Genomic DNA, 25,878 nt, shown 5'->3' on the forward strand with positions numbered 1-25,878 from the left:
CCACGTCCTCGCCGCCCCAAAATCTCGCCGTCGCCTCGTCCTCGCCGCCAACTCTCTCTCGCCTCGTCCTCGCCGTCACTTTTCTCTCGCCGAGTCCTCGCCGTGCTTCCTCTCGCGCCTCTCTCTCTCTTGCCGTGTCATTGTAAGGTATGATTTTAAAAGTTTCTTAAGGTGTATATTGATTTAATTTGGTGTTGTTGATATGGATTTCTTGTTGTTTACCCGAATTGCATATAGTTTGATTTTTTGAATTCACAAATTTAGGGTTTTGTTTGATTTTCTCTTATTAGAACAAGAAATTAGGGTTTGGGTTAGTGGAATTTGAATGAGTGAATTTAGGTTAGTGGAATTTGAATGAGTGAATTTGAATGAGAATTTGAGTTAAATTGAAATGTCCGGATTGTGTTTGACATATTGTTACATAGGTTAGTGGTTAAAATGGTTATGTATATTAATGTTGAGATTGAATTGTTTATGAATTTGTGATTGATCGAATTGTTCATGAATTTGTGATTGGTCGAATTGTTTATGAATTATTTGTGATTGTTGGAATTGTTTTAATTTGTCATGTACTTAAATATATATTCTTGGAATTGATATATAATTTGTTATATGTTAATTGTATAATTGTTTATGATTATGTTTTGTAGGAGCTTGAAAATGCCTCGAACTAAAAACACGGCCTCCAAGGCTCCGAGCTCTTCCAGAGGTCAGAGTAAAGTAAAAAGCAAGCGACCTCGTCAACAGTCTCCCGAAGAGGAATACAACTCGAGTATCTTTACTAGCAAGGTCGCAGAGGAACGCTACGACAAAATCTTGCCGCGTAACATTATCCATGAGAGAGGATTCAATGTAAGCAATACGTCGGATATAGGAAAGCAAATCCGCAACAGCATAGTTGGTCATGATTGGGGGAGGTATTGTGTTGTACCCGAGTTCGATTCGAACGTCAACTTCGTGTACGAATTCTACGCAAACTTGCCGGACTCCCAAGCTGATGTTGTGACGGTCCGTGGGAAACCGGTCGATATGAGTATCGAAGCTATCAACGATCTTCTTGGGACCCCAGATGTGCCTTTCGAGAACGAGGGCTATCGAGAATGGCTAAGAAGTTGCAGCCATGAGGAGATGTCACGGGTGTTGTGCATTCCGGGAGAGGATTGGGTCACTGAAAAAGGAAAAAGGGTACTCAAGCGTGACCAACTCACCAGGATCGCTAAAGCGTGGATATACTTTGTTTGCGCTCGTCTCTATCCAATCAAGCACTTCACCACTCTCGACGAGGATCGTATCCAGGTGTTGTTCTGCATTGTTAAAGGCCTTTCCATTAACGTCGGTCGATTCATCTATAATTGGATGAAGAAACTCGACTATACTAATGAACGACACGGTTTGCCATATCCGGCGATCATTACCGGCCTTTGTACAAATGCGGGGGTACCACGCTCGAAAAGGGATACGATACACAGTTCAATGGGGCCTATTACGGATTCCATTATCGAGCGGTACAAGATTAGGGAGGATCCACAAGCGGAGGAAGAGGAAGAAGCGGAGGAAGAGGGTGAAGAGGGGGAAGCGGAGCCCCTATTGCGCTTACCAGCGCCTCCGGTAATCGACCCCGCCACCATCGACTACATTGCTCATTGCTCCAACTATCTCGTCGGCGGGTTCCAACACACGCAACAGTACATGCACCAACAAGCGGAGTATGGCGCCTCTCACATCAATCAGTTGAACGATCTCTACTCTCGGTGGGACATCAACCAAGAGAATCAGGTGTTATTTCCTCCATATCCTCAGTACTTCGACTATCCGTACGCACCACCACAGTGGCCACCGCATATGGCACCTCCTCAATATCCGGCGAACCCACCACCACCACCACCGAATGACGAGTAAATTTCAAGAACCAACAACACCAACTCTTCCATATAAATTTCAAACTCTTTTTAAATTTAAGTTTCAGTTTAAGACTCGCTTGGTGTGTTTTATTTGTGTGTTTGAGACTCGTTTGGTTTGTTTTATTTGTGTGTTTGAGACTCGTTTGGTTTGTTTTATTTATTGTAGAAATTTTAATGGAATGATCATTTTTAGTTGGAGAATTGGTTAAACATTGCAAAAAAGTGAATGAGTACCTGGTAGAGTGCTTCTTCGCCGCGGCTAGGTACCTTTCTCGCCGCGGCGTATCTATTCTCGCCGCGGCACAGTATATTTTCCGCCGCGGCGAGTGATCTACGCCGCGGCTAAAATATCACCTCGCCGCGGCGAGAGTTTGATTTTTTTTATACCGAGAGTCTGTATTTTTTAAGAACTTGTCTCGCCGCGGCGAGTTGATATTCCCGCCGCGGCGGGATACCCTCGCCGCGGCACGTAATATACGTTGCCGCGGCGAGGTTTCTACAACGCTTATTTAAGCGTTGTAGAAGTGTCCTCGCCGCGGCAGGATTTATATTTCGCCGCGGCGAGAAATTGATTTTTTTATACCGTGAGTCTGTGTTTTTTAAGAACTTGTCTCGCCGCGGCGAGTTGATATTGCCGCCGCGGCGGACTGACCTCGCCGCGGCATGGAATATACGTTGCCGCGGCGAGGTTTCTACAACGCATCTTTAAGCGTTGTAGAAGGGTCCTCGCCGCGGCAGGATTTGTATTTTGCCGCGGCGAGATTTTCATTTTTTTATACCGAGAGTCTGTGTTTTTTAAGATCTAGTCTCGCCGCGGCAAGGTAATATTCCCGCCGCGGCGTGATATCCTCGCCGCGGCATGGAATATACGTTGCCGCGGCGAGGTTTCTACAACGCTTGTTAAAGCGTTGTAGAAGGGTCCTCGCCGCGGCAGGATTTGTATTTCGCCGCGGCGAGATGATCCTGCCACGGCGAGAATTGTACTCAGCCGCGGCGATGTCGGAGAAATGTAATGTTAATGTAAATGACATTGTATAGAGAAATTTTGAATGAAAAATAACGTTGTCCAAAGGAGAATAACATAAAATCCAAAATGAAAATACATTATCTAAATGTTCAATATCAAACAAAAGTAGGATCTATATCCTTACGAAGTAGATGTGAAACATCGTCATCATTAAAATCATCCACCTCTTGATCAATTGGCGGTAATCCTGATGTGAACGGAGGAATGCTAGACATGTCTTCGTCTTCTTCTTCGTTACCGTTTCTCGCTTTCATATGAACCACTAACGATAACTCAGGATTTGCTGGATCTGAAACATAAAACACTTGACTTGCTTGCGAAGCCAAAATAAATGAATCATTCTCGTAGCCAATCCGTCTAAAGTCGACAATTGTAACTCCTTCATTATCAACTTTAACGTGATTATTGTCTGCCCATTTGCACTTGAATAATGCGACTCGCAACCCGCAATAATCAAGTTCCCAAATATCTTCAATGTATCCGTAATACTTCATAAAAGCATGTTTTGGATTCTTATCTTTTGCCGACGAAACATGTAAAGCTTCAGCAAACAATGTAACACCGCTATTTTGTACGGGATGCTTGTTGTCTCGTTCCCTTGTGTAAAATGTAAAACCATTAACAGACCAAGCAGTGTACCTTGTAACCATTGAGGACGGCCCGCCAGATAGTTTACTCAACGTAGATGAATGTCCTGCCTCTATAAATATGCGTTTTCCAAGCCAGTTCTGAAACAAACGGTTGTGCTCTTCTTGCAACCATTTTTCATTTCTACCCTTCTTTGGATTATTCACTCTCAACTCATTCAAATGAATATCCACAAATGGCTTGACCTCGGAAACGTTGTGTAGCACATGGAGACTTGCTTGCTCCCATTCTTTTCGGTTGACGATCGAATAACTACCTATATATAATGAAACAAATACTTAAAAATAATGTTCATATATAATTTAAATAAACAAATAAAGTGTTAAAAAAAAATACCTTTAGATAGAGCTTTTGAATCAAAATTGGTATTCTTGGGTAACCCAATTTCGTCTGTTTTAGCTAAATACTCAGAACAAAACTCAACCGACTCTTCTGCTATGTAATTTTCAACTATGCTCCCTTCCGGCCTATTGTAGTTCTTCACGTAGCTTTTCAACACTTTCATATAACGTTCGATTGGATACATCCACCGTAAAAACACGGGCCCTCCTAATTTCACTTCACGTACCAAGTGGACGGTTAAGTGGATCATTATGTCGAAAAACGAAGGTGGAAAGATCTTTTCGAGCAAGCACAGAGTTTTCACCAATTCTGACTGCATTAAATCCAATCGAGTTGGATCGATGACCTTCGAGCAAATCGAGTTAAAGAATACACATATCTTTGATATTGCAAACCTCACATCTTTTGGCACAATTCCTCGTAAAGCAAGAGGCAACATTTGTTGTAGCAGCACATGACAGTCGTGCGTCTTCATTCCAGTAAGTCTCAAATCTTTCAAAGACACGAACCTCTTATAGTTTGACGAATGACCTTCGGGGACTTTAATAGAAGCAAACCAGTTACACAATTTCTTTTTCTCCTTTCGATCTAGAGTGTACTTTGCCGGTGGTAATTTTGTTTTTTTCCCACCCCCCTCCTCGGGATGCAAAATGCTTCTTATATTCATCTCTTTGAGATCCAATCGAGATTGTATTCCGTCTTTCGATTTATTTGGATCATCAAGAAGTGTACCAATAAGCGATTCGCAAACATTTTTCTCGATGTGCATAACATCCAGACAATGCCGGACGTAGTGTGTCTTCCAATAAGGAAGGTCGTAGAAAATCGATTTCTTCTTCCAAGGATTCTCTTTGAACGATTCTTTAGTACTAGCACTCCGCTTTCTTTTCCCAAGCACTTCATTGACGTTTTTAACCATCTCATAGACATCTTCACCAGACAAAATTCTAGGAGGGGGTCGTTCTTCTGAATTTCCATCAAACGCTTGTTTCAATCTTCTATACGAGTGATCTCTTGGTAAGAATCTTCTATGACCCAGAAAAACAGTTTTCTTACCATGCTTCAAACGGATGGAAGATGTGTCTTTCATGCAAATCGGACAACCAATCGAGCATTTCACAGAGTATCCTGACAAGTTTCCATAGGCCGGAAAATCGTTAATAGTCCACATTAACATTGCCCTTAAGTTGAACGAATCTCCACGGTAAGCGTCTTTGACTTCCATCCCTTTCTCCCATAACATCTTCAAATCATCGACCAACGGTGCCAAATAGACATCAATATCATTTCCTGGTTGATTCGGTCCTGAAATCAAAAGCGTTAACATCAAGAACTTTCTCTTCATACATAGCTTTGGAGGGAGATTGTAGTTCACAAGTATAACCGGCCAAACACTGTATTTACTGCTCATCATGCTGAACGGGTTCATTCCATCAGAAGCTAGACCAAGGCGCAAATTTCGAGTATCAACACTGAAATCCTTATACTCTAAATCGAATGATTTCCACTGTGCAGCATCAGCAGGATGTCTCAACATACCATCATCGATACGCTTTTCGGAGTGCCAAACCATGTTCTTCGCGTGTTTGACACTATTAAACATTCGACGAAAGCGCGGCATTGGAGGAATGTACCATAACGACTGAAATATATTTAACGAAAATCAGTAATAAATAATGAATATGAGCTACATGTATTTCCTAATCAAGTGATGAAAATGTACGTACCTTAACTGGAACTCCTTTAACCCCGTTACATGGAATTTTACCCTTCTTCCACCGTGACTCTTTGCACGTCGGACATTCATCTAGATCTTCATACTCGTGTCTATATAAAACACAATCATTTGGGCACGCATGGAATTTCTCGTACTTCATGCCTAATGTACCCAAAGTCTTCCTTGCTTCATACATACTTAAAGGTACTTTATTGTCTTTCGGAAATGCTTCTTTCAGTGTTTCCAACAATAGAGTAAAACTAGTGTTAGTCTAACCCCCCGACGCCTTCAAATGAAATAATGTAACTAAAAATGACAACTTCGAATAGCTTGTACACCCTTCATATAATGGTGTCTCCGCATCATTCATCATGGACTCAAACAATTCCGGTCGCTCAACAAAATCGTCCTCCAAATCATTCATCATGCCGCACATATCATCAATATCATCTTCAACATCATCCTCATTTGCCGTAGAACGAAAAACCTCACCATGGTAGAACCATCTTTGATACGAGGTCATTATTCCATATGCAAACAAATGGGTCCGAACGACATCAATCGAAAAATGTCTATGATTTCCACATTTAATACAAGGACAACGAATAGATTTCAAATCTACCATGTTCTCTCTAGCAAAATCACAAAACTCATCTACACCTTTCCGATATATCTCATTCAATCTATTCTCCCACATCCACTTCCTCATATTCATAGAAAAACCCTAATTATACAAAAAATTACCAATTCTAATTAGTATAAACTATCAAGAGAACAACAATTAGAAGAAGTTAAAGAAGAACTTACAAGATTTGAATGTGTAGATGAGACTAGTAAACGAGGACGCTCTAGAATGAGTAGAAAAGGTACTGGAAATATTTTTTCGAGTGAGGTTATGAGAGAGTTCAAAGTGAAAAAGACCAGAAATGAGAATTTATATCACCAGTCTCGTGTCACTCGCCGCGGCGAACTTTCTACTTCGCCGCGGCGAGACATTCTACAACGCTTACCAGAAGCGTTGTAGAATGTCCTCGCCGCGGCAAAAATATGCGTTCGCCGCGGCGACGTATCACGCCGCGGCGAGGTACAAATCCCGCCGCGGCAGGAGTCCTGCGCCACGGCGGGAACAGGTCGTCGCCGCGGCGAAAAACTTACCGAGAGCACCATGTTCCAGACATATCATCTCGCCGCGGCATCATACAATTCCCGCCGCGGCGAATGTATTCCTCGCCGCGGCGGGAATTAGCCTTCGCCGCGGCGAGGCTTCTACAATGCTTACTTAAGCGTTGTAGAAACGTTTCGCCGCGGCGGAAATTGTATACTGCCGCGGCGAGGACATCTAGGGTTACCTCGCCGCGGCGATGACACATTTTCGCCGCGGCGAGACGTTTCTGGGTAACTCTCGCCGCAGCGAGAATTTGGTTTCGCCGCGGCGAGGATCCTACAACGCTTATTCTAAGCGTTGTAGAATCATCTCGCCGCGGCGAGAAATACACTTCGCCGCGGCGAGCTCCTACAACGCTTAGAATAAGCGTTGTAGGAGCGTTAAAAAATCTGAAATTTTCAAATTTTTTTAACTACCCGCGCCCATTCATATTATACTTAGCGTTTTTTTTCCTCTCATTTCTCATTCTCATTTCTTCTATCTCTCTCGTCCTTCTCTCTCTCCGCCCGTCCCTCTCTCTCTCCGCCACTCTCTTGCCGCCCGTCCCTCTCTCTCTCCACCACGCTCTCTCTCTCGGCCCCTCTCTCTCTCTCCGTCCCTCACTTCGCTGAACTACCGCGCCCTCCCGCGCGTTCTCTCCGACCCTCAACTCCCTCTCCTCGCCGTGCGCCGCGCCCACGCCGCCCTCTCTCACCTCGCCGTGCGCCCACGCCGCCCTCCCTCGCCGCGCGCCCTCACCTTGCTCGTGCCCACCCTCGCCGCGCGCCCTCACCTCGCCTCACCACCTTCTCTTCGCCGCCCTTTTGCTCGTCCAACTCCGGGTAATGTTTTTGAACATTTTTACATGAACTTATTTAGTGTGAATTCGATTTTGATTTGAAATTAGGAGATATTGTATTGGATTTGAGTTTATTGAATTGAAGTTTGATATTGATTTGATTTGAGAAATATATTTGATAGTAGATTGAATTGGGATTGAAATTGTGTTTTTGTTTAGAATCGGATTGGATTTGAGTTTATATTGTGATTAGAGTTGAGTTTATATTTGAATTTTGTTACATTTGAGTTGAAATTTTGATAACATTTGAGTTGAAAATTGAAATTATGATTTGAATTTTGTTTATTAGATTCAATGTCGTCCACTACTACTACTTCTAGCGGTAGTGGTAAAAGAAAAATTAGAAGACAACTAGCGCTTAACTCCGATGAACAAGGAAAACGAAGAAACACTCTTATGGGTCGGGTTAATAAGGCTAAAACACTTGGTAAAAAAATCCCGGTACAATTTGATGATAAAGGGCAACCAATCGGTAAAGAGGGTGATGAGTTGTCGAGTTACTTTGGCGTGTTAGCAAGAGAACACGTTCCACTTTCGATGCGTGATTGGAGATGTAAAGACAACGCCCAAATTAAAGAACGGATTTGGAACGAAATGCAAGAAGGATTTACGATTCCTATCGAACAAAAACACGATTGCCTTATGAGAGTCGGAGAAGCCGCAAGGTTATTTCGTCATGAGATATACAACGATCTACTCAAAGACATAATCAACGAACCAATCGCCTTAAAGAGACCGGCTTGTATTTTGAAATACTATACAAGTATCACCGAAGAAGATTGGATAGCATTTGTTGAGTATAGACGAACCGAAATGTTCAAACAAACATCGGAACATGGGAAATCAAATATCGGAAAAAGTGTGTACAAATCTCGAACGGGCCGAAATGGATATCGAAAGCTTGATCAAGAAAAGGTTAGATTCATTTTTTTCTTTTAGTTATTTCAAATGTTGCAATTATTTTTTAATTTATTATATAATTACTTCTTACTAGCATGACGAAACGGGGGAATGGCCTACAAAAGAGGAACTTTGGATTGACTCGCGAATGAAAGACGTAGATAACTACAAGGATGAGAAAGACAAATTGATGGGAGACAAAATCGTAAGTTCTTTACCTTTGTTATAACAATTAACCTTGTAATTTTATTTTCAAATAATTTTATGTGTAGAAAACGTTATCACAACAAGCATCGCAAGGGACATGGTTGCCGGAATCGGGAAAGAGTGTTTTGCAAGAAGCTTTGGGAACGTCGCGAGTTTGCGGTCAATCCAAACACACGTCGCGTTTTAAGTACTTTGTTCCTCCAACGCCCAACGAAGAAGTAATGAAGATGCGTCGGGAAATGAGCGAGTTAAAGTCTTTGGTGATGAAGGCATTCGGTGGAAATGGTAGCATTAATGTCGAGTCGCCTAGTGTCGAGCAAGTGAAAGAGAATCTCAACGCGAAGGTTGTTGATGATAAAGAGATGGCAAATGTTGAAGAACACGTCAATGAAGCGGTCTCTTTAGGTATGTTCAATTTTTTTTTTATCTATTTATTAAAGATAAATGTTTTGGTATTAAGTTATTGATAAAATTCTTGATTCGCTTAGAACACGACGATGTTGACGATCGTCCGAAGATCGATCCTATCATTGTTGATGATCGTCCGAAGATCGATCCTATTGTTGTGGAAAAACCAAATAGTGTCCGTGCTAGTTGCTCTTTGAATCCAACCACGCCGGTGACACCGAGTTCGGATGAAAGCGTCGAGTGTCTTCTTTTCATTGATGACACCGAGTTCGGAGGCACAATTCATGTTGCAAATGGGCGAGCGTACATGAATGGAGGCGTAGTTCATTTCTCACCTTTGGAGGAAGGAAACGTACGCGTGGCCGTTTTGGGAGTTTTGATTAAAAAAGCAAAATTGCCAATTCCCACCGAAGAAGCTCAAACCGTTGAAGATGCTATAGGCGGGTTTGTCTCGTGGCCGAAGAGACTCATGGAAATTGACTCGGGAATAGAGAGTCGCGGTCCGGTTGTCAAACAACTCTCAAAGCTCGGTTTTGAGAGTGAAGCTAGCATCGATGATGCTAAGAAGATTCCGTACAAGGTGATTAATCCAAAGTATCGATTGCTCGCTCAACATGCCAACAAAGTAATGTTACCGGAAGGGGATGTGATTATGGTCAATGTTAGTCCAAGTCTCGCGGCTATCCCGATTCCGGTGTCATTTGAAGACATTTCCGATTTTTTGCAATACTTGGAAATTGGCGCGGGGAGCATAACGGTTTATATGGAGTAAGAGTTTTCTTTATATGCGTTTTTTAATATCAATATTCAATATTTAGTGTTTTGATCAACTAAATATTTGTTTGTCATAGCTATCTACGATCGAGGCTAGAAAAGGCGAAGAAGACTCGAAATTTTTGTTTTATAAATCCGAGCTTAAGTTCGTATATACAAAATGACGACGAGGAGGCTTATTTGTCAAAACGAGTCAAGGACGTTGGAAACGTGGTACGACATTGCAAATTTGGTGAACTAGTTTTGATGCCGTATAACAAAGGTGCGCATTGGATGCTCGTTGTCCTCGACCTTTGGAGAAATAGCGCTATGTTCTTTGACCCGTTGAGAAATAAAATCCCAACGGATTTAAATCGATTGATAAAAAGGTAATATTTTGATTTCTTAAATAATTTTTATTATAAACCGTTCTAGATGTTTTTTCTCTTATAATCTCCGTGTTATATAGGGTTCTTGTTGATTTCAAGCTCGAGCATCAAAACGCCAATAGTAACGGGCAATCAACGTACATCAAGGCTTGGGACGCTCCGAGACAAACGGGAAACACGGAATGCGGGTATTTTGTCATTTCTTATATGCGTGATATAGTCGTAGGAGGTGTAGGAAAATTAGAAAATAAGAAATCCTATACAAAATAGGATTTAGAGAGAGTTAGGGAAGAATGGGTAACTTATGTACAAACATTTATTAACTGTGACGATTAGCTAGTTTTTTCGAAGATGTATATATTAGATTTTGAATGTTTTAAAGATGAGGATATTTGAGATGAATGTATATATTAGATATTTTTTGTATTGAAGATTATTTTCAGGTGCTAGTATCGTGTAAAAAACAAATTGTGGATTGAAAATAAATGATTCTCGCCGCGGCGAACTATACTTCTCGCCGCGGCGAGACAAGATACCGAGAGCAAGCAAATTAGAAATCTTAGTCTCGCCGCGGCGAGATTTTTTCTTCGCCGCGGCGAGTTTTTTAAAAAAAATTCATCGCCTTCCTACAACGCATTATATCCGTTGTAGAATCATCTCGCCGCGGCTAAGATTTGACTTCGCCGCGGCGACTTTCTCGCCGCGGCGAAGTATATTTTTCGCCGCGGCGACGTGCTTCTACAACGGATTGAATATCCGTTGTAGAATATTCTCGCCGCGGCTCGGAACGTACCTCGCCGCGGCAAATAACTCGCCGCGGCGACGTATAATTCTAGCCGCGGCGAGGACCTTCTACAACGGAAAATCAATCCATTGTAGAAGCACGTCGCCGCGGCGAAAAATATACGTCGCCGCGGCGACATGTGTGAAAATATTTTAAAATTACACAATGGAATTAGACCGTTGTAGAAGCTTCTACAACGCTTAAGATTCCGTTGTAGAAGCGTAGTTTCTACAACGGATAATTAAGCGTTGTAGAAAGCTGTTGGATTCTACAACGGATTTTTAAGCGTTGTAGAAGCTTCTACAACGCAGGATTCTACAACGCTTAAGAAGCGTTGTAGAATCATTCTACAACGTTTTTTAAGCGTTGTAGAATCCTATTTTTGTAGTAGTGGTGGAAACTTGTAGGGGATCGTTGCAGCAACAGGGGCTTGATTATGATCCAGCGGACGTAGCTCTTGGAGAAGTTGAGAAGTCCAATCTATAAAGAAGTGATGATCGTTGTTTTTCTTTATTCTGCAATATATATATAAAAGTTTTCTACGCAGCGCGATTTGATAATTTTGATCTTTCTTTCTGTGCTTACTGAATTTTGTTTAAGAGATATCAGTGCTATCACCAGCGCAGTGACACATTAATTTAGGTTCGATAACTCAGCGCACATATACAATACATTCCTTATTTTTATTAATTGCTACTGAAATCTATTCCTAGGTAAATCTGCAATTTTGTCACTTTTCCACTTCTTTTATCCTTTTCTTCATTCATACATTACAAGTTTGTCATTTTGTAACTGGATTCGGTTTAAAATATCGATACCGATACCCATTTCGAATTTCTGATTTTACAGATATATCGAGTATCGACGAGAATATTATAACAATTTCAATAATCGACTACTGATTATATCGATGATATATCGATTATCGATGGATATATCAACAAGAATTTTATAACAAAATATAATAAAATATGTACCACTATTTATATTTTTAAATTTTTAATAAAACAGTCAAATTTAAAATATATATAACTTTTTTTAATAGATATGTATATTATTAATATTTACATTACTTTCTCAATATTAAAAAATGTAATAAAATAAGTGTTTTTTAAAAGAAATGTAATATTTTTCTACTACATTACAAATAATCTTTAAAATAATAAAAAAAAGAATAGTATTATATATTCAATTATTTAGTTTATTAGTATAGATATTATGTATATATATATATATAATACGTTATTAACATTTTCTCTCTATCTATATGTATATTGGGCTATTTTACTAACTAGCTCAATCAACCTACTAATATTAAGAGAATAGCCAAAGTTTCATTTAATTAATGGAGTAGCCCATATTTTGTACACTACCTAAATTACCCTTGAAATCCCACTCACCCAACCCAACTTTACACTCCCTCTCTCACGATGTCGTCTACTTCTCCGACTATCTCGCCGCCGGCGAACGACACGTCTCCGCAGCCTCCGGAGGCTCCCCCGGAGATGTCGGCCACGTCGAACACGACTCAGAAGATTTCGTCGCCTCCGCCGCCGCAAACGACGGTGACGGTCGACTCGCCGCCTCCATCGACTCAAACGACGATGCCGATAGATTTACCGCCTCCACCGCCTCGCATTTCACGCAGCGATCGGGCCTCCGACAGAGTGCCCGGCGATGATTAGAGGATTTCTAGGGTTTTCTGTTTAAATTGTGGCTCGGGTTCGCTGGTGGTGGAGAAGAAGAAGAGGATTCGCCGATTTTGTTGATTCACTGTGAATTCGCGAATCAGTTAATTTAGTTAACTGACTGTTGAGTTAGATTAATTAATTAACTTATTGGTTGAATATAAGCTTAGGTTTTGATTATTTGTGAGTAAAGTTAATTTACTAAATGATTGAATTAGGAATTAGGTTAATTAATTGAATGCTTTGAATATCAATTGACTTAAGTTCTTATTTTTGTAAATTTTTTTGTGAATTTCAAATCCTCCACGAATCAGTTAATTAGTTAACCTAACTCACTCCAGTACATTAACTAATTAACTGATTCGTGAAGGAAGCGGGGACATTATGGTCTGAGGAAAAAATATGGGCTATTTGCTTAATAAAATGAAACTCGGGCAATTATCTCAATAAGAATAGCAAACTTGACTAGTTACAACAAATTTCACATGTTTATCTGTGATGTTATTATATATACAAATATCTATCTATTAGTATGTATATATTACAAGTGTACGTTATTATATAATATGTATATATATATATATATATATATATATATATATATATATATAAATGTTTATCTCTAACGTTATTATATATATAAATGTTTATCTATTAATATGTATATATTACAAATGTATATAAATTTCTAGCAAAACATCACAAAAGCAAGGCAAGTAAGATAAAAGAGTCTCACATTTCTTGTGAAAAACAAATTTTGTCATTCCAAAACACTTTTAATTTTATTGAGCCTGGTCTATTAATAGTGAATTCGGCCCAAGTACGTGGACTGATTAAATATATATATTTTTAAAAATTTGGGCGATATTTTACCGATTTTAGCGGATAATTTGGCTTAATTGATATATCGCGATATATTGGCTTAATTGTTGAAGTATCGTGATTTTAGTTGATATATTATCGATATTTTATAAAACGGTAACATTTATTGATGATATTTTATGGAGACTTCAGAAAAAATGATATATCGGCGATATAGAGAGATATTGCCAATATTTTTAACAAATCATGATTTTGGTAGTGCAATCATTATAATTTATAGTAAATCCGACATCAATAATCATACCATAAAGTAGTAGACAACTTCATATTACTATTCTTTACCAAAAAAAAAAAAAAAAAAAATTAACTTCGATATTGCTATTAAGATTCCATTAGGTGTCATTAAAAAAATTGCAAATTTGTGTATTCATCACTAGCCAAAATCCATTGCAAACCAAGTGACTAACAAATGATTAGGCAAATGACATGGTTAAGAGATCGCTATTTTAGATTATAAAATATAAAATAAAAGTTATGTTTTAAATTATTTTATGATTTTAAAAATGTGGGCGGACTAGAAATATATAGCTAGGCTTGCTGCCGATTTAAGTTCAAGCTAAGGGCTCGAAGGTTGTCAAGGTGAGAAACTTAAAGTAGCGAAAACTCCACACCAAGCAGAAAAATTTGACATGTCATGACTCACTAGAATATATGGGGCTTTATACGCGATTTTGGTCGTGTTTAAAAGCTCAAAAATTTGTACCTGTACATGCGTGTCGAAAAGGAAACAAAAGCCACTTGACGCTTCTGTTTGTAGATGCTACTACTCATTTTGTAGCTCAAAACTAAGGACATGCAAACAGTCTTGGGCCAAATGGAACGAGAAGAAACATACACGACTTATTTCATGCAAACAACATTTTCCCCCTATGGTGCCATTTGTTTCTATTTGGCAGGGCAATTTCAGACGCGAGAAGTAATGTTAAAAAAATAATTATAAATAAATACCACAAATATAAAGCCCTACCAACATAATAAAAAATGATATGAAATCTATTAAAAGATGTGATAACCCGATACACAAAAACTATTATAAAAGTCGATATTGAAGTAAAAGAATGAATCCGAACGTGCATACATGTCTTTTTCATGTCTTTGCCTCAAATACCCCTGGTCTTCGTGGACCTTTTCCTCGTCCCCTTTCTAAGTTCCTTTGTGGCATAGATTGTTTGGCAAAACAATTGGTGTGTTCAAGTTGTTCGAGTCAAGCTACAAGACGATGTTCAAGACCTGGGTTGCTTGTTCTACGCTGTTCTCTCGCGCGAACTAAAACTGAAAACTTCCTGTTTTTAGTTTAGAATATATTGGACGTATATTATCAGATATTTGGTTTTCGATTCTGACAGATTCGAGCGAGATTTGAGGCTTGATCTAATAAAGCTCTTTTGGGGTGGAATTAAGTTATTGTCTTTTTTTGTTAGGTCTCTACTTTGGAGATCTTCATCGACAACTAGCTATTGGTGCTTGCAAGTTTCTAAGTCATTCTTTGATCAGAGTTTGTGCGGGCGTGTGTTTGCATTGACGTACTTGATAATCTTTAGAGAAGATTTGGTGAAACATAGAGAGAGAGTCTCTAATCCGAGGGGAGCTCAGATCTACATCCATTGAAGAGGTCAAAGACAACGGTGTTTGCAAAATAGAGTTTTGTTAAACTTAATATTCATATTCCTTTGACGATTGACTATAGTGGATTGTTTGTACCCAGACGTATCAGTCCCCTTGAGTAGGTTGTTTATACCGAACAGAGTTACCAATTCTTGTGTGTCCTTATTGCTTTTTGTTTGATTTTTGTTTGTTTATCATCTTGATTAAAACTGTTGAAAGCAATAAGTTGTTCCACACGTTAGTTGAACAACCATCTTAATCACGTGAAGTAATTTCACCCTTAGTTCTTTCCCCTCTATCCATTCCCATTCCTTGATGTTTTCTTTCTCCGCTGATTCACGTTGGACCTTTTTGCTTCGATTGAGGATGTAAACCTAATTGAGGATCTCAAGTCGTTTGAGAAGATCTTTGCAGCGAAGGCATCTAGGGCTGCATGAGAGTCTGCTTGACCATTGTCAGTTTCGTGGCTACGAGGAGGGTCATTGGGCAACTACAATCATTCATAAGTATCAGGACAATAAATGAACATAGATTTTTTATTTGAGTATTTTAAATTTATAAAATAGGCGCTGTTAGTCACGTATGTATGTCTTAAACATTCACACATGCCTAGTCATATATATTTAGTTGAATTTGTCCCCGAGATGAAGTAGTCATACATGCACTTGAACATCATTCTCCAGTCGGTGGTTCGAAAGCATTATGGTTCATCCATGAACCTCAAAGGATATTGTAAAATAATCAATGAGTTGTTCGAAATTTAGTGTAATCTATATTTCGTTCGTAAAAAATTCACGTACCATATATTTTTGTTAGACTCTAATTTTAATAAATAAATAAAAGCTTAGAGCTATTTAATGTTTGTATTTTTGGGTGTTAGCTAGTATGCAATAGAAAAGCCTCTAGTTATACTTATTAAAAAAAAGTAAAAAAAAAAAAAAGTAAACCTTGACAGGTTTTATGAGGAACGTATTGGTCGGAGGAAATTCTATCCTTTGATAAAAAAAAAAAAAAAAATCACTTTCAATTAAGATCAAGATAGCTAAACGTATAAAAGTATTATTAATTTCTCTAGACATACATATAAAATTGAAATTGACAACGATTAATCCAATAAGTAGGCATAGCGTAAAGGCACAAGTGACTCTTCTCCAGCCACTGTATTCTCTATGATCAAGACGGCATTATTGTAGCCATACGATCACGGTGATCATGGTCAAGACGACCACGTCATCGTCGGTCAGGTAAGTTGGGATGCCGAAGCGGGGGGGCAGTGAGTGCTGAATCGGTGGGACCAAGTGGAGGGACGTGGCGGAGATGGAGATGAACCTATCGCCGGCTCCGGCGGAGAGGGGCGGCGCCGGAGGAGTCACGGTGGTGTCGATTGAAATTACCAGTGCATAGCGGGTCTCGTAAAGAATCTCTCTTTCCATGTTGAAGTGCGTGTGGGGTTTTTTAAATTTATTTGTAATGTATGTGTCTGTGGGTGCTTATCCATACCATAGATAATAAGAATCTATGGCACTCAAACTGCTATCCAGAGTTTGCCACGTGGCAATCCTTTGCCCCCTTTCTGCGCGACACGTGGCTAAATTAGCTAACTCCTTGCGTGCCATGTGGCTCCTAAACACTTGGCTCCACGCTCTCTCTCTCTCCCTTACTTTTTATCACGCGCGTTTTCTTTTCCTCTTCCTTCTTCGTCTTCATTCGATACCCACGACACCCAGAGAAGAAAGAGAGAGAGAGAGAGAGAGAGAGAGAGAGAGAGAAAGAGAAGCGATAAGAGAGGGAGAAATCGTGAGAGAGAGAGAGGTGAATATCGCTGAAAAAAGTGGAAGATGATCGGAATTCCTGTCTCGTCCAAGGTAAGGACTCACGCTTCTTTTTTTTTCTCCTTACTCGTCGGATTTTAAAGATGAAATTCTAGGCTTTGGAGTTTATTTCTTGGGTTTGTTGATTCTTGAGCGTGAATCCGAGATAATGAAGTGGAGATGAAGGCTCGTTAGTGTATTAGTGTTGAGGTAGTGGAAACCTCTATTTTTCTTCTATTTCTTGCCGAAGTATTTAAGGGGTTTTAACGATCTCTGCTCACCTTTTCTGACGATCTCTGGACTCCGACGAACGAAGCACCGACGCAACTCTCATTCTGGTACTTCTTTTCTTCTCGACTACATATTTTTTATTTGAAATATTTGCTGTTAATTTAGAAATACTGATGCTATATGCCTCTATCGATTATCGGCCATATGTTTGTTGAATTAACTCTGAAAGTTTAGAATGCTATTGAGATTAAGATAGTAAAAAACACGAATTGAAATCCAAATCCAAGATGGCTCTGATCGACTCCGAGGAAGAATTGAAATCCGCTTTCAGAAAAGCTCAAGGTAAGACGATTAGATAGGACTGAATGAAATAGTTGAATGATTGTGCGAGTGCTGATTATTGACAGAGGAGGCTTTGTCGGCGCTGTTCTAATTCACTGTTGCGTGGTGCGGACCTTGTAGATTGATTTCCCCAATTTTGGAAACCCTAATCGAACGCCACCCAAATCTGAACACTTACACAATCGACATCGACAAGGAAGACCTCAGAAAAATGCTCAGCCAATTGGACATCACTGCCGTGGTAATCAATTATAACTCTCATTTTGTCTCGTCTCATTTTGTCTCGCCTCGTCTCGTCTGATGAGATTCTCTTGGCAGTGTCTATCGAAAGTTTTCAGGACTATCCGAAATGGCTTTGTTGGAGCTAAACAACGCACAACAAAGATTAGCAATACAACGTTTTCTTGAGTTTAGGATGAGATTCAAGGAGGACAAGCTTTCAATTAAGATTGAAGAGGTACGTAATTGTTTTTTATTATACATATATATGTTTGGCATAATAGTATTTCAGTCTATGGTTTTGAGGTTTCCTTTTTCTTTTTAAGGGTCTTTTTCTGGGCTCTTATGGAGCTGTGAGTAATAAGACCGAGCTGAAAAATCTAAACATTACGCATATTCTGACCGTAGCTAATTTTGTTCCTCCGTTTGATTCGAGTGAGTTGGTCTGTAATGTTGTAAATGGTAAGACCATCGCTTTCGATTTTGTTGCCAAGACAATGCCTACTTACGAAGAACCGAGTTCTTGTTTCTGTGTTTTACCTTTATTGTAGTGGCGGATAGGAAAGAACAGAATATAAGGAAGCACTTCGATGATTTTTCGGTTTCATTGATGAAGCGAAAAGGACTGGTTGTGGGATTTTGGTTCATTGCTTTGTAGGAAAATGTAGAAGGTAATTTCCTTAATCTAGGCTCAGTTAGGTTTGAGAATTTCCCTGTGAATGATGAACATCCTCTGAAGTTAAGTTGCTTTTGTATTTTCTAATTGATTAATCTTATCGAGTATCATCATTGCAGTGTGATGATCGTTGTCGCCTATCTGATGAAACACTGGAATAAGTCTGCCTCAAGCCTTAGAACATGTCAATAGCAAAAGACCAATCGCATCTCCGAATCGTGGGTTTATCTCACAGCTCGAGGAATTCGAAAAAGCCCTTCGTGGTATGTTTAGCTACCGTTTATATATTTTTTTGAAACCAACATTTAGATTCAGAAATAAGTCTTTATACGATCTCTCTGTCAACGCATTGTTTGGGGAGATATCTTTTAGACCAAGTTCTCATATCTAATGCCTGTGATCTGTATTGTGATATTTGTGTAAGTTTTCATGTTTTTTGTTGACAACAATGGAACTAATATTGCTTTATTACAAATTTACTTTGTTAGTGTCTCAGTTAGCTTGGTTGTCAGGAATGTGCACGGAAACAGACTTAATGGAACTATCTTGAGTGCTTTGCAGAGACTTGAAAGCATGACATATCTGTAAGGACAATGCAATTTCTTTTTATCGTGAAATTTATGCCTCATAAAACTTTAGTTATTTAGCGGATCTGAAAATCTCCATACGCTGTGATCCTGGGCTTGATCAAAGAGTTTACAATGCCCCTTCTGCATCTCAAGTTGCTGCCTTATGGGTTGACGAAGACTCGACTAACAGTGAGAGACTTCATGATATTCTTGTTTCAGCTCGCACCGGGGAAAATTATAGAATCAACTATTTTTTTGGGTGTTATGATCCTCTTCAATATCCTTTATTGTTCCCTCATGGAGATGGCGGTTGGCATAAGGGCATCAGTAGAGCTCAAAGAAGTGGAAATCGCAGAAACATTACTCATTCGTCTCTTCCTCATATGAACGAAATGGGTTCGATAGCCGAGCTAATAGCAAACGAAACAGCAGGTATGATTGTTATGTGCATATTTAATATTCCAAACTTTTATGAACTTACTTTACAATATCTTTATTTAATATTATAAATTCTCAATATATTGTCTATATATTTACAAAGATGTGAACGCTGCTGTGACAACCATCAAGACGAAGAGGACCATTCTGTTTATTGACATGAATGTCAATTTATTGAAATGAATGTCAATTTATTGAAATGAATGTCAATTTATTGACATTCATGTCAATTTATTGATATTCATGTCAATATATTGACATTAATATATTGAAATGAATGTCAATTTATTGACATTCATGTCAATATATTGAAATGAATGTCAATTTATTGAAATTCATGTCAATAAATTGACATGAATGTCAATTTATTGACATTCATGTCAATTTATTGACATTCATGTCAATTTATTGACATTCATGTCAATTAGGTCTTTGATCAGAAGTTTTTAAATTGTCATTTATGTCAATAAATTGACATTCATGTCAATATATTGACAAATATGTCAAGAAATTGACAATTTATTGACATATTTGTCTAGAAATTCTCATATATTATAAATTCTCATTATAATATAAATTCTCAATATATTGACATTCATGTGAATATAATATAAATGTATCAGAGATATGCTGTCCAGCGATCCTTATGTTGTTTTGACTCTTGGTCAACAGGTTTGTTGTTTCTCTTTTTGTCTTCCTGTCCCTGAGAATCATATAAATAGAAGTACTGCCCGCATTTGAAGTCCCTTTAGTGATTGCCATGAAAAAAGAAACATCCATTTTGGAGAAATATTTTTGCATTAGGATTAAATTTCAATATTAGTTTGATTTGTTTGCTCCTCCGGCTTCAGAGCTTGATGTCCCTAAATGTCTTCTTAGCATAGTTTTACATTTAGATGATCAATTGATGCAAAAAAAAAAAAAAATGAATTGGTGATGATCAAGTGTTGTTGTTATTCTAGACCGTTCAAACAATCGTGATCAAAAGCAATTTGAATCCAGTATGGACCGAGGAACTCATGCTATCAGTTCCTCAGCATTTCAGAGCCTTAAAGTTGGTAAGCAAATTTATTTATTTATTTTTAAATAGTAGTGGAAAAAGAAATTATTATTCTAACGAGTAAGCGCCTTAATTATTTGTTTATGCATACAAACAATGTGATTAGATACCATTGAACAAATTGATGTTCAATATTCATTGATAAAATAGTCTGAAGGACAAGATTAATGGGTATTTGAGACACCACTTACAGTAAAAAAAATATCATAGTTAAAGTTGTGGGGTGATGAAGAAAATCATTTATGGCAATCTTAAAACGCAATATGGTTTTCGGTGTGGACACAGGGTTTTCGATCACGACACGTTTTCGGCGGATGACATAATGGGAGAGGCGGAGACGGAAAAGTCAAACAAGAGTTGACCCTCAAGCTCCAGAATGTCGAGTCCGGAGAAATGGAGCTAGAACTCGAGTGGATGCCTCTCGACCAGTAGTAAGCACTTGACTCCATATCCTTCTATAGGTCTTCTGCTGATTTTCGGACCAAAAATGCATTTTTTTTAAGTTTACCTAAAAGCTGTTGGTCTAGGAGTGTTATATTTAGTATCACTATTTTATCAAAAACGTTTTGCTGACTAGGAGTGTTATATTTATTTAGTATTGCTATTTATCATAATTGTGTGCTATCTTTGATGATCAATTTGCTACTTTCCATAGTTTAGTTACATTCACATAAGGGATGTTACTGTTGCTGGTTAGTTCTAATATATTTATTGTCATGTCACTTCAATCAATTAGAATACCAAGAGTCAATCAATTAGAATACCAAGAGGCACCAAAGTAGACATCAGAGTAGAATATTAATAGACAGTATATTTGTTTTATTACACAGCTTCTTCTATAAATACACAAGTCCAGCTCCATCTAAATACCCCTTCTAATACCAATTTCAGCTAAAATAGTATCTTCTCTTCTGCTCTCCACATGATGACTTCAAGGTTAGTATCTTCTTCTTCAAATTTTAATATTCACAAACAATAACACATGTACTGTGATGCTTACTTGAAACTGTTCAAGTAGTATAGCTTATGAATTCTATATCCATTTTTTATGAGCTTTAAAATATATGGTTCTGAAACAAGTAAAACATATTTATTTTAATCAATTTTTTACTTCAACGTTAGTATCTTTTTCCTCATATTTTAATATTCACAAACAATAAGACATACTGATGCTTACTGAAAATTGTTTAATTAGTATAGCTTATGAATTCTATATCCATTTTTTAATCCATTAGTATAGATTATGAATTCTATATCCATTAGTATAGCTTATGGTTCTGGAACAGTAAAAACAATTTATTTTAATAATTTTTTTTACATTCTCTTCCATTCTTCTTTGTAAATGTGCAGTTCTGAAACTGCCTCAAAAAAATTTAAGTTGATACCTGAAATACAAAAAGATGAACTGGGCTGGACATCGAAAGTCGTTGTTGCTGAAAAGACAACCCCCCGTTCCTCAACTCGAAGCCCTGTCAAATACCAATCGTTGATCTTAGTAGACCCGCAGGTTTTTCATCTTTCTTAACAAACGTTATTAACGAATATTCTCTGCTATATTTAGCTTCGCTATTGATTTTGTCACAGGGAAACAAAATACGGGCAGTGATATTTGATTCAGCGATTACAGCTTTCCAAAACAAGCTCCAGCTGACTAAAACATATCTCATCTCGAATGCATCTGTTAAGGAAGCAAAGGCAGAGTACAAACAACGACATGACGAGCTGTACTGGACTCTAAATTCACGAACAACAATTCAAGAAGTAGAAGAAAACCATGCAACCTTATTGGAATCAACTTACAACTTCACTCCTTTCTCAGATCTTCAAATTCATATGGACAAAGTGTCACATATTAGTAATACATGCTTACAACCTGTGGTTTTTTTTTCCACTTTCAAAAATCTGTTTCACTGTAACATAATTGACAAAATAAATGTGCAGATATCCTCGCTGCTGCTATAGACATTCGTCCAAAGAGGAAAATCCAGACAAGATCCTCTACCGCTAGCGCAATACAAGAAGTGGTTCTTCTGAATGCAAAGTAAGAATTTGAAACTTCTGAAATTACATATGTAAGTGTGTACTGTACTTGCTGATTGACATAAGTATGAATAATGACTCTTTTGTTATTTCATTACCGGAGGTTTCAAACCATGACGTTAACGATGTGGGATTCTTTCACTACAAATGAATGTGAAACACTCTCAAACATTATTCATAGAAGGCCAATTATTGCTGCCATTCAATTACAAGTTGTTTCTCACAATGGTTAGTTCACCAATAATAAAATCCTTATATGTATGTATCTAAAAATAGCTTTGAGAAATTTGCAATGTTTATATGTGTTTTTTTTATTTCAGGAGCTGTTAGTGTTCAAACGAAACCTACGACATGCTTCGTCATTGAGCCTGAATTCGACATCGCAAAGCAGCTTCGCGGATGGTCTAATTTCTTACACAACACACATGCCACAGATTTTAAATCTATTTTTTCTTTAAGTTCATGTTCTGTTTATTTTTTTTACCTCATCTCTTTCCATTTACTTTAAACAGGATCATCGACAACTCTAAAAAAATTGCTGATCTGATCGACGACAAAAGCTATGACGCTTTATCCATTCCACTTCGTCCTCCTCCTGATGATCAAATTATTCCAATCAGCCATGTGCATGATATGGCTCTGATGGTATGAATGCTTAGACATGTTTTATCATATTTTTTTTAATTTACATATACATATATTAGACATGTTTCCCTTTATCTACAGAGGTCGGCATTTTGGGTGAAGGGCAAGCTAAAAGTTACAGACTTTAAACAACCATTTTGGTACGTTTCTTGCGAAAGATGTCACAGAGCAACTGGATCAGTTTTACAAACCCTGTTCGAATGTCTTTTCTGTGATACTCCACAAGCAAGAGCTATTCCCTGGTTCGACCAATTAACTTTCGTATTTCCTTTATACAAATAACGAACACTTCTTGACTCTCTGCGGTAATAAACAAATAACAAATTATTCTACTATGTTCTAGGCCTAGAATTGAAGTGGATATAGAAGACTCAACAGGGCTCATATCAGCTACTCTCTTTGGACAAACTGCTGAAAACATATTCTCATGTCTAGCAACGGACATCGTCAATGCAACATCGATGGTAAGTCACAAAGTTGACCAAACTTCATATTCTTTTAGTACAGCTGTATGACTTATTCATGTTTGTATTTCTTAATTAGGCTCTTAATCAAGCACCTCCACAGTCCTTTTTTGAGCTGCCACACAAGAACAACTTCCTTGTGTATATCAAAGCTCCAAAAAATGATATGCCTACTGCCATGAGAACAAAGTTCACGGTTGTTTTTGCTGCTGAAGAAACTAAAGACATTGGACATGACACTCTGCCCAATATCTCAACATCTGCTGCACTCATCGAACATGAGTCTGAAAAACAAGATAATCCAGTCATTATTCCAACTCAGACAAAAGACGCAGAATCAAATGAACTTTCCGTTCAAAAATCCGTTGAGAAATATAAACTCATATCTACACCATCCCAACCTGAGGCACAACAAAGTGACGGTCACTCCTCCAAGGTCGGTGCTTCTAACCGTGAAGATCTCAACACCAAGCTCAAAAAGAAGCCAAAAATCGAAAAAAAAAACAAATTGAAGTGTTACTTTTGTTGAAATCAAACTATGGTTTTTGATGACATACCCTCAAATCACTCTTTGTGATTATAGCTATATTATGTGGGCTGCTTTTGAAGTTTTTTTTTGGATATTGTATTATCTAAATGTTTCTCTTATCAATCTAAATTTTCCAGCCATGTCGAAATCAACTTGTTTGATGTATTTTGAACAACATTTTGAACTTCAAAATGACCAATATATATTTATATGTTCAAGGTATTTAAAGTCTCTGTTATGGCGTCATTTTTCGTATGAGAAAAACGATAATCCAAATGCAAAAACGACAATCAAACGTCATTTTTGTAGATGAACGTCATTTACAAATATATATTAATTGGTAAATGCATACTTTTCCCAAAATTTTCATCAACGGTTTGGATTTCTTCGAACTTGCTCGTTTTCATTTTACGATCATTCGCGCGTAGCGCGTAGCTATTACTAGTATATAGTAGAAGTCATATAAGATAAACCAATAACCTAAGTCGGATTCCAAAACTAGGCGAAGCGTATTTAAATCTATTATCCGAATCCCATCGAACCTAGGGACAAAATTGGAAAATCAGGCTAAAGTAAACGATTTAAAAGAATTTGTATGATTTTAAGTTATATGTCCACACTTTTCATTCGTTTAATATTTTTAAATCTATTGGAGACATTCATAAATCTGTTGGAAAAATCAGTCTAGAGTAAGCATGTTTAAATCTATTGGAAAATCAGTCTAAAGTAAAGTAAACGATTTAAAATAATTTAGATAATTTTCATTTACAATTTCCATAAGTTTCATATATAGATTTTTTTTTACATTCATTAATTTATATTTAAAAAACCATAAACACAATTTTTAACAAAGAGTAATTTTTTATTTTTTTTAGAAATCAATTATTCGAAACACAATAGAGGAAGACTATAGATACATACATAATAATAAAAGAGGCAGCAAGGCCAATAGCTCAATAGCCCATCATTCTTTAAAAAAATAGTCAAAGTTTCATTTTATTAATCGAATAGTCCCGCTCGTCTGAAGTAAATTAAATTAACTGTTTTAGTTCATTCAATTTACTTCGGTGAGGTGCTTATTTTCTTAATAAAATGAAATTTCATCTCGAATCTTGAAAGAAGTTAAAAGATAGGCTAGTTGCGACAAATTCTTCATTATAAAATGACTACTGAAGTGGCTGATTAAAAATTAAGGGCTGAAAGCGGCCAAATAGAATCGAACCCAAGTAAACTGAGCTACACCATAATGACGTCATCATAAGCATATGTATTGGTATTATTAATATATAATCATATAATTTTCACTAATTATGTATTTATATCTACAACAGATCATATGACGGGAAACTATTGAAAGTATGAGCCTAATTCACACTAAAAAGCTAGCTCAAGAGTGAAATGATGCCACATTTACAAGGAGCACATTGCTCAAGTACCCAATCGACGTGGGCCACTCTAAGTAACTCCTACCTTTACTCATCTTATTTTCCTGATAAAAAAAATAAAATAGCAGATGACTCTATCCTCATCCCTTGCATTAAAAAATGTTCTCCGAGTTCCAAATGTGTCCTGCAACCTAATCTTAGTCCACAGTCTTATC

The 25,878-nt window shown here is 37.8% G+C and overlaps 2 protein-coding genes across 3 annotated transcripts; both read left to right on the plus strand.

Annotated features, from left to right (window-relative positions):
- The first annotated feature begins 16,933 nt into the window (after nucleotides 1-16,933).
- Nucleotides 16,934-19,117, plus strand: LOC149397721 (dual specificity protein phosphatase 1-like). Its single transcript, XM_089615958.1, has 7 exons — nucleotides 16,934-17,638; nucleotides 17,759-17,879; nucleotides 17,957-18,095; nucleotides 18,184-18,319; nucleotides 18,409-18,528; nucleotides 18,653-18,796; nucleotides 19,022-19,117. Exons 3-5 carry the CDS (start codon nucleotides 17,988-17,990, stop codon nucleotides 18,513-18,515), a joined length of 351 nt encoding a protein of 116 aa, XP_089472084.1. The 5' UTR covers nucleotides 16,934-17,638; nucleotides 17,759-17,879; nucleotides 17,957-17,987; the 3' UTR covers nucleotides 18,516-18,528; nucleotides 18,653-18,796; nucleotides 19,022-19,117.
- Nucleotides 19,118-19,362: 245 nt separating this feature from the next.
- LOC149397722 (replication protein A 70 kDa DNA-binding subunit D-like) lies at nucleotides 19,363-24,500 on the plus strand. 2 transcript variants are annotated; one of them, XM_089615956.1, is made up of 13 exons: nucleotides 19,363-19,534; nucleotides 20,503-20,598; nucleotides 20,886-21,031; nucleotides 21,431-21,536; nucleotides 21,951-22,107; nucleotides 22,185-22,455; nucleotides 22,542-22,641; nucleotides 22,744-22,868; nucleotides 22,961-23,042; nucleotides 23,153-23,285; nucleotides 23,367-23,527; nucleotides 23,629-23,749; nucleotides 23,829-24,500. In XM_089615956.1, the coding sequence occupies exons 4-13, from the start codon at nucleotides 21,523-21,525 to the stop codon at nucleotides 24,276-24,278; spliced, it is 1,614 nt and encodes a 537-aa protein (XP_089472082.1). In that variant the 5' UTR covers nucleotides 19,363-19,534; nucleotides 20,503-20,598; nucleotides 20,886-21,031; nucleotides 21,431-21,522; the 3' UTR covers nucleotides 24,279-24,500. The 2 variants fall into 2 exon arrangements, with proteins under 2 accessions (XP_089472082.1, XP_089472083.1); XM_089615957.1 differs by having other exon boundaries at nucleotides 21,492-21,536.
- Nucleotides 24,501-25,878: the final 1,378 nt, after the last annotated feature.

This window comes from Urtica dioica, chromosome 5, assembly GCF_054948205.1.
Source record: "Urtica dioica subsp. dioica isolate 48M chromosome 5, U.dioica_male_clone48M_v1_H2, whole genome shotgun sequence".
NCBI classification, from domain to species: Eukaryota; Viridiplantae; Streptophyta; class Magnoliopsida; order Rosales; family Urticaceae; genus Urtica; species Urtica dioica.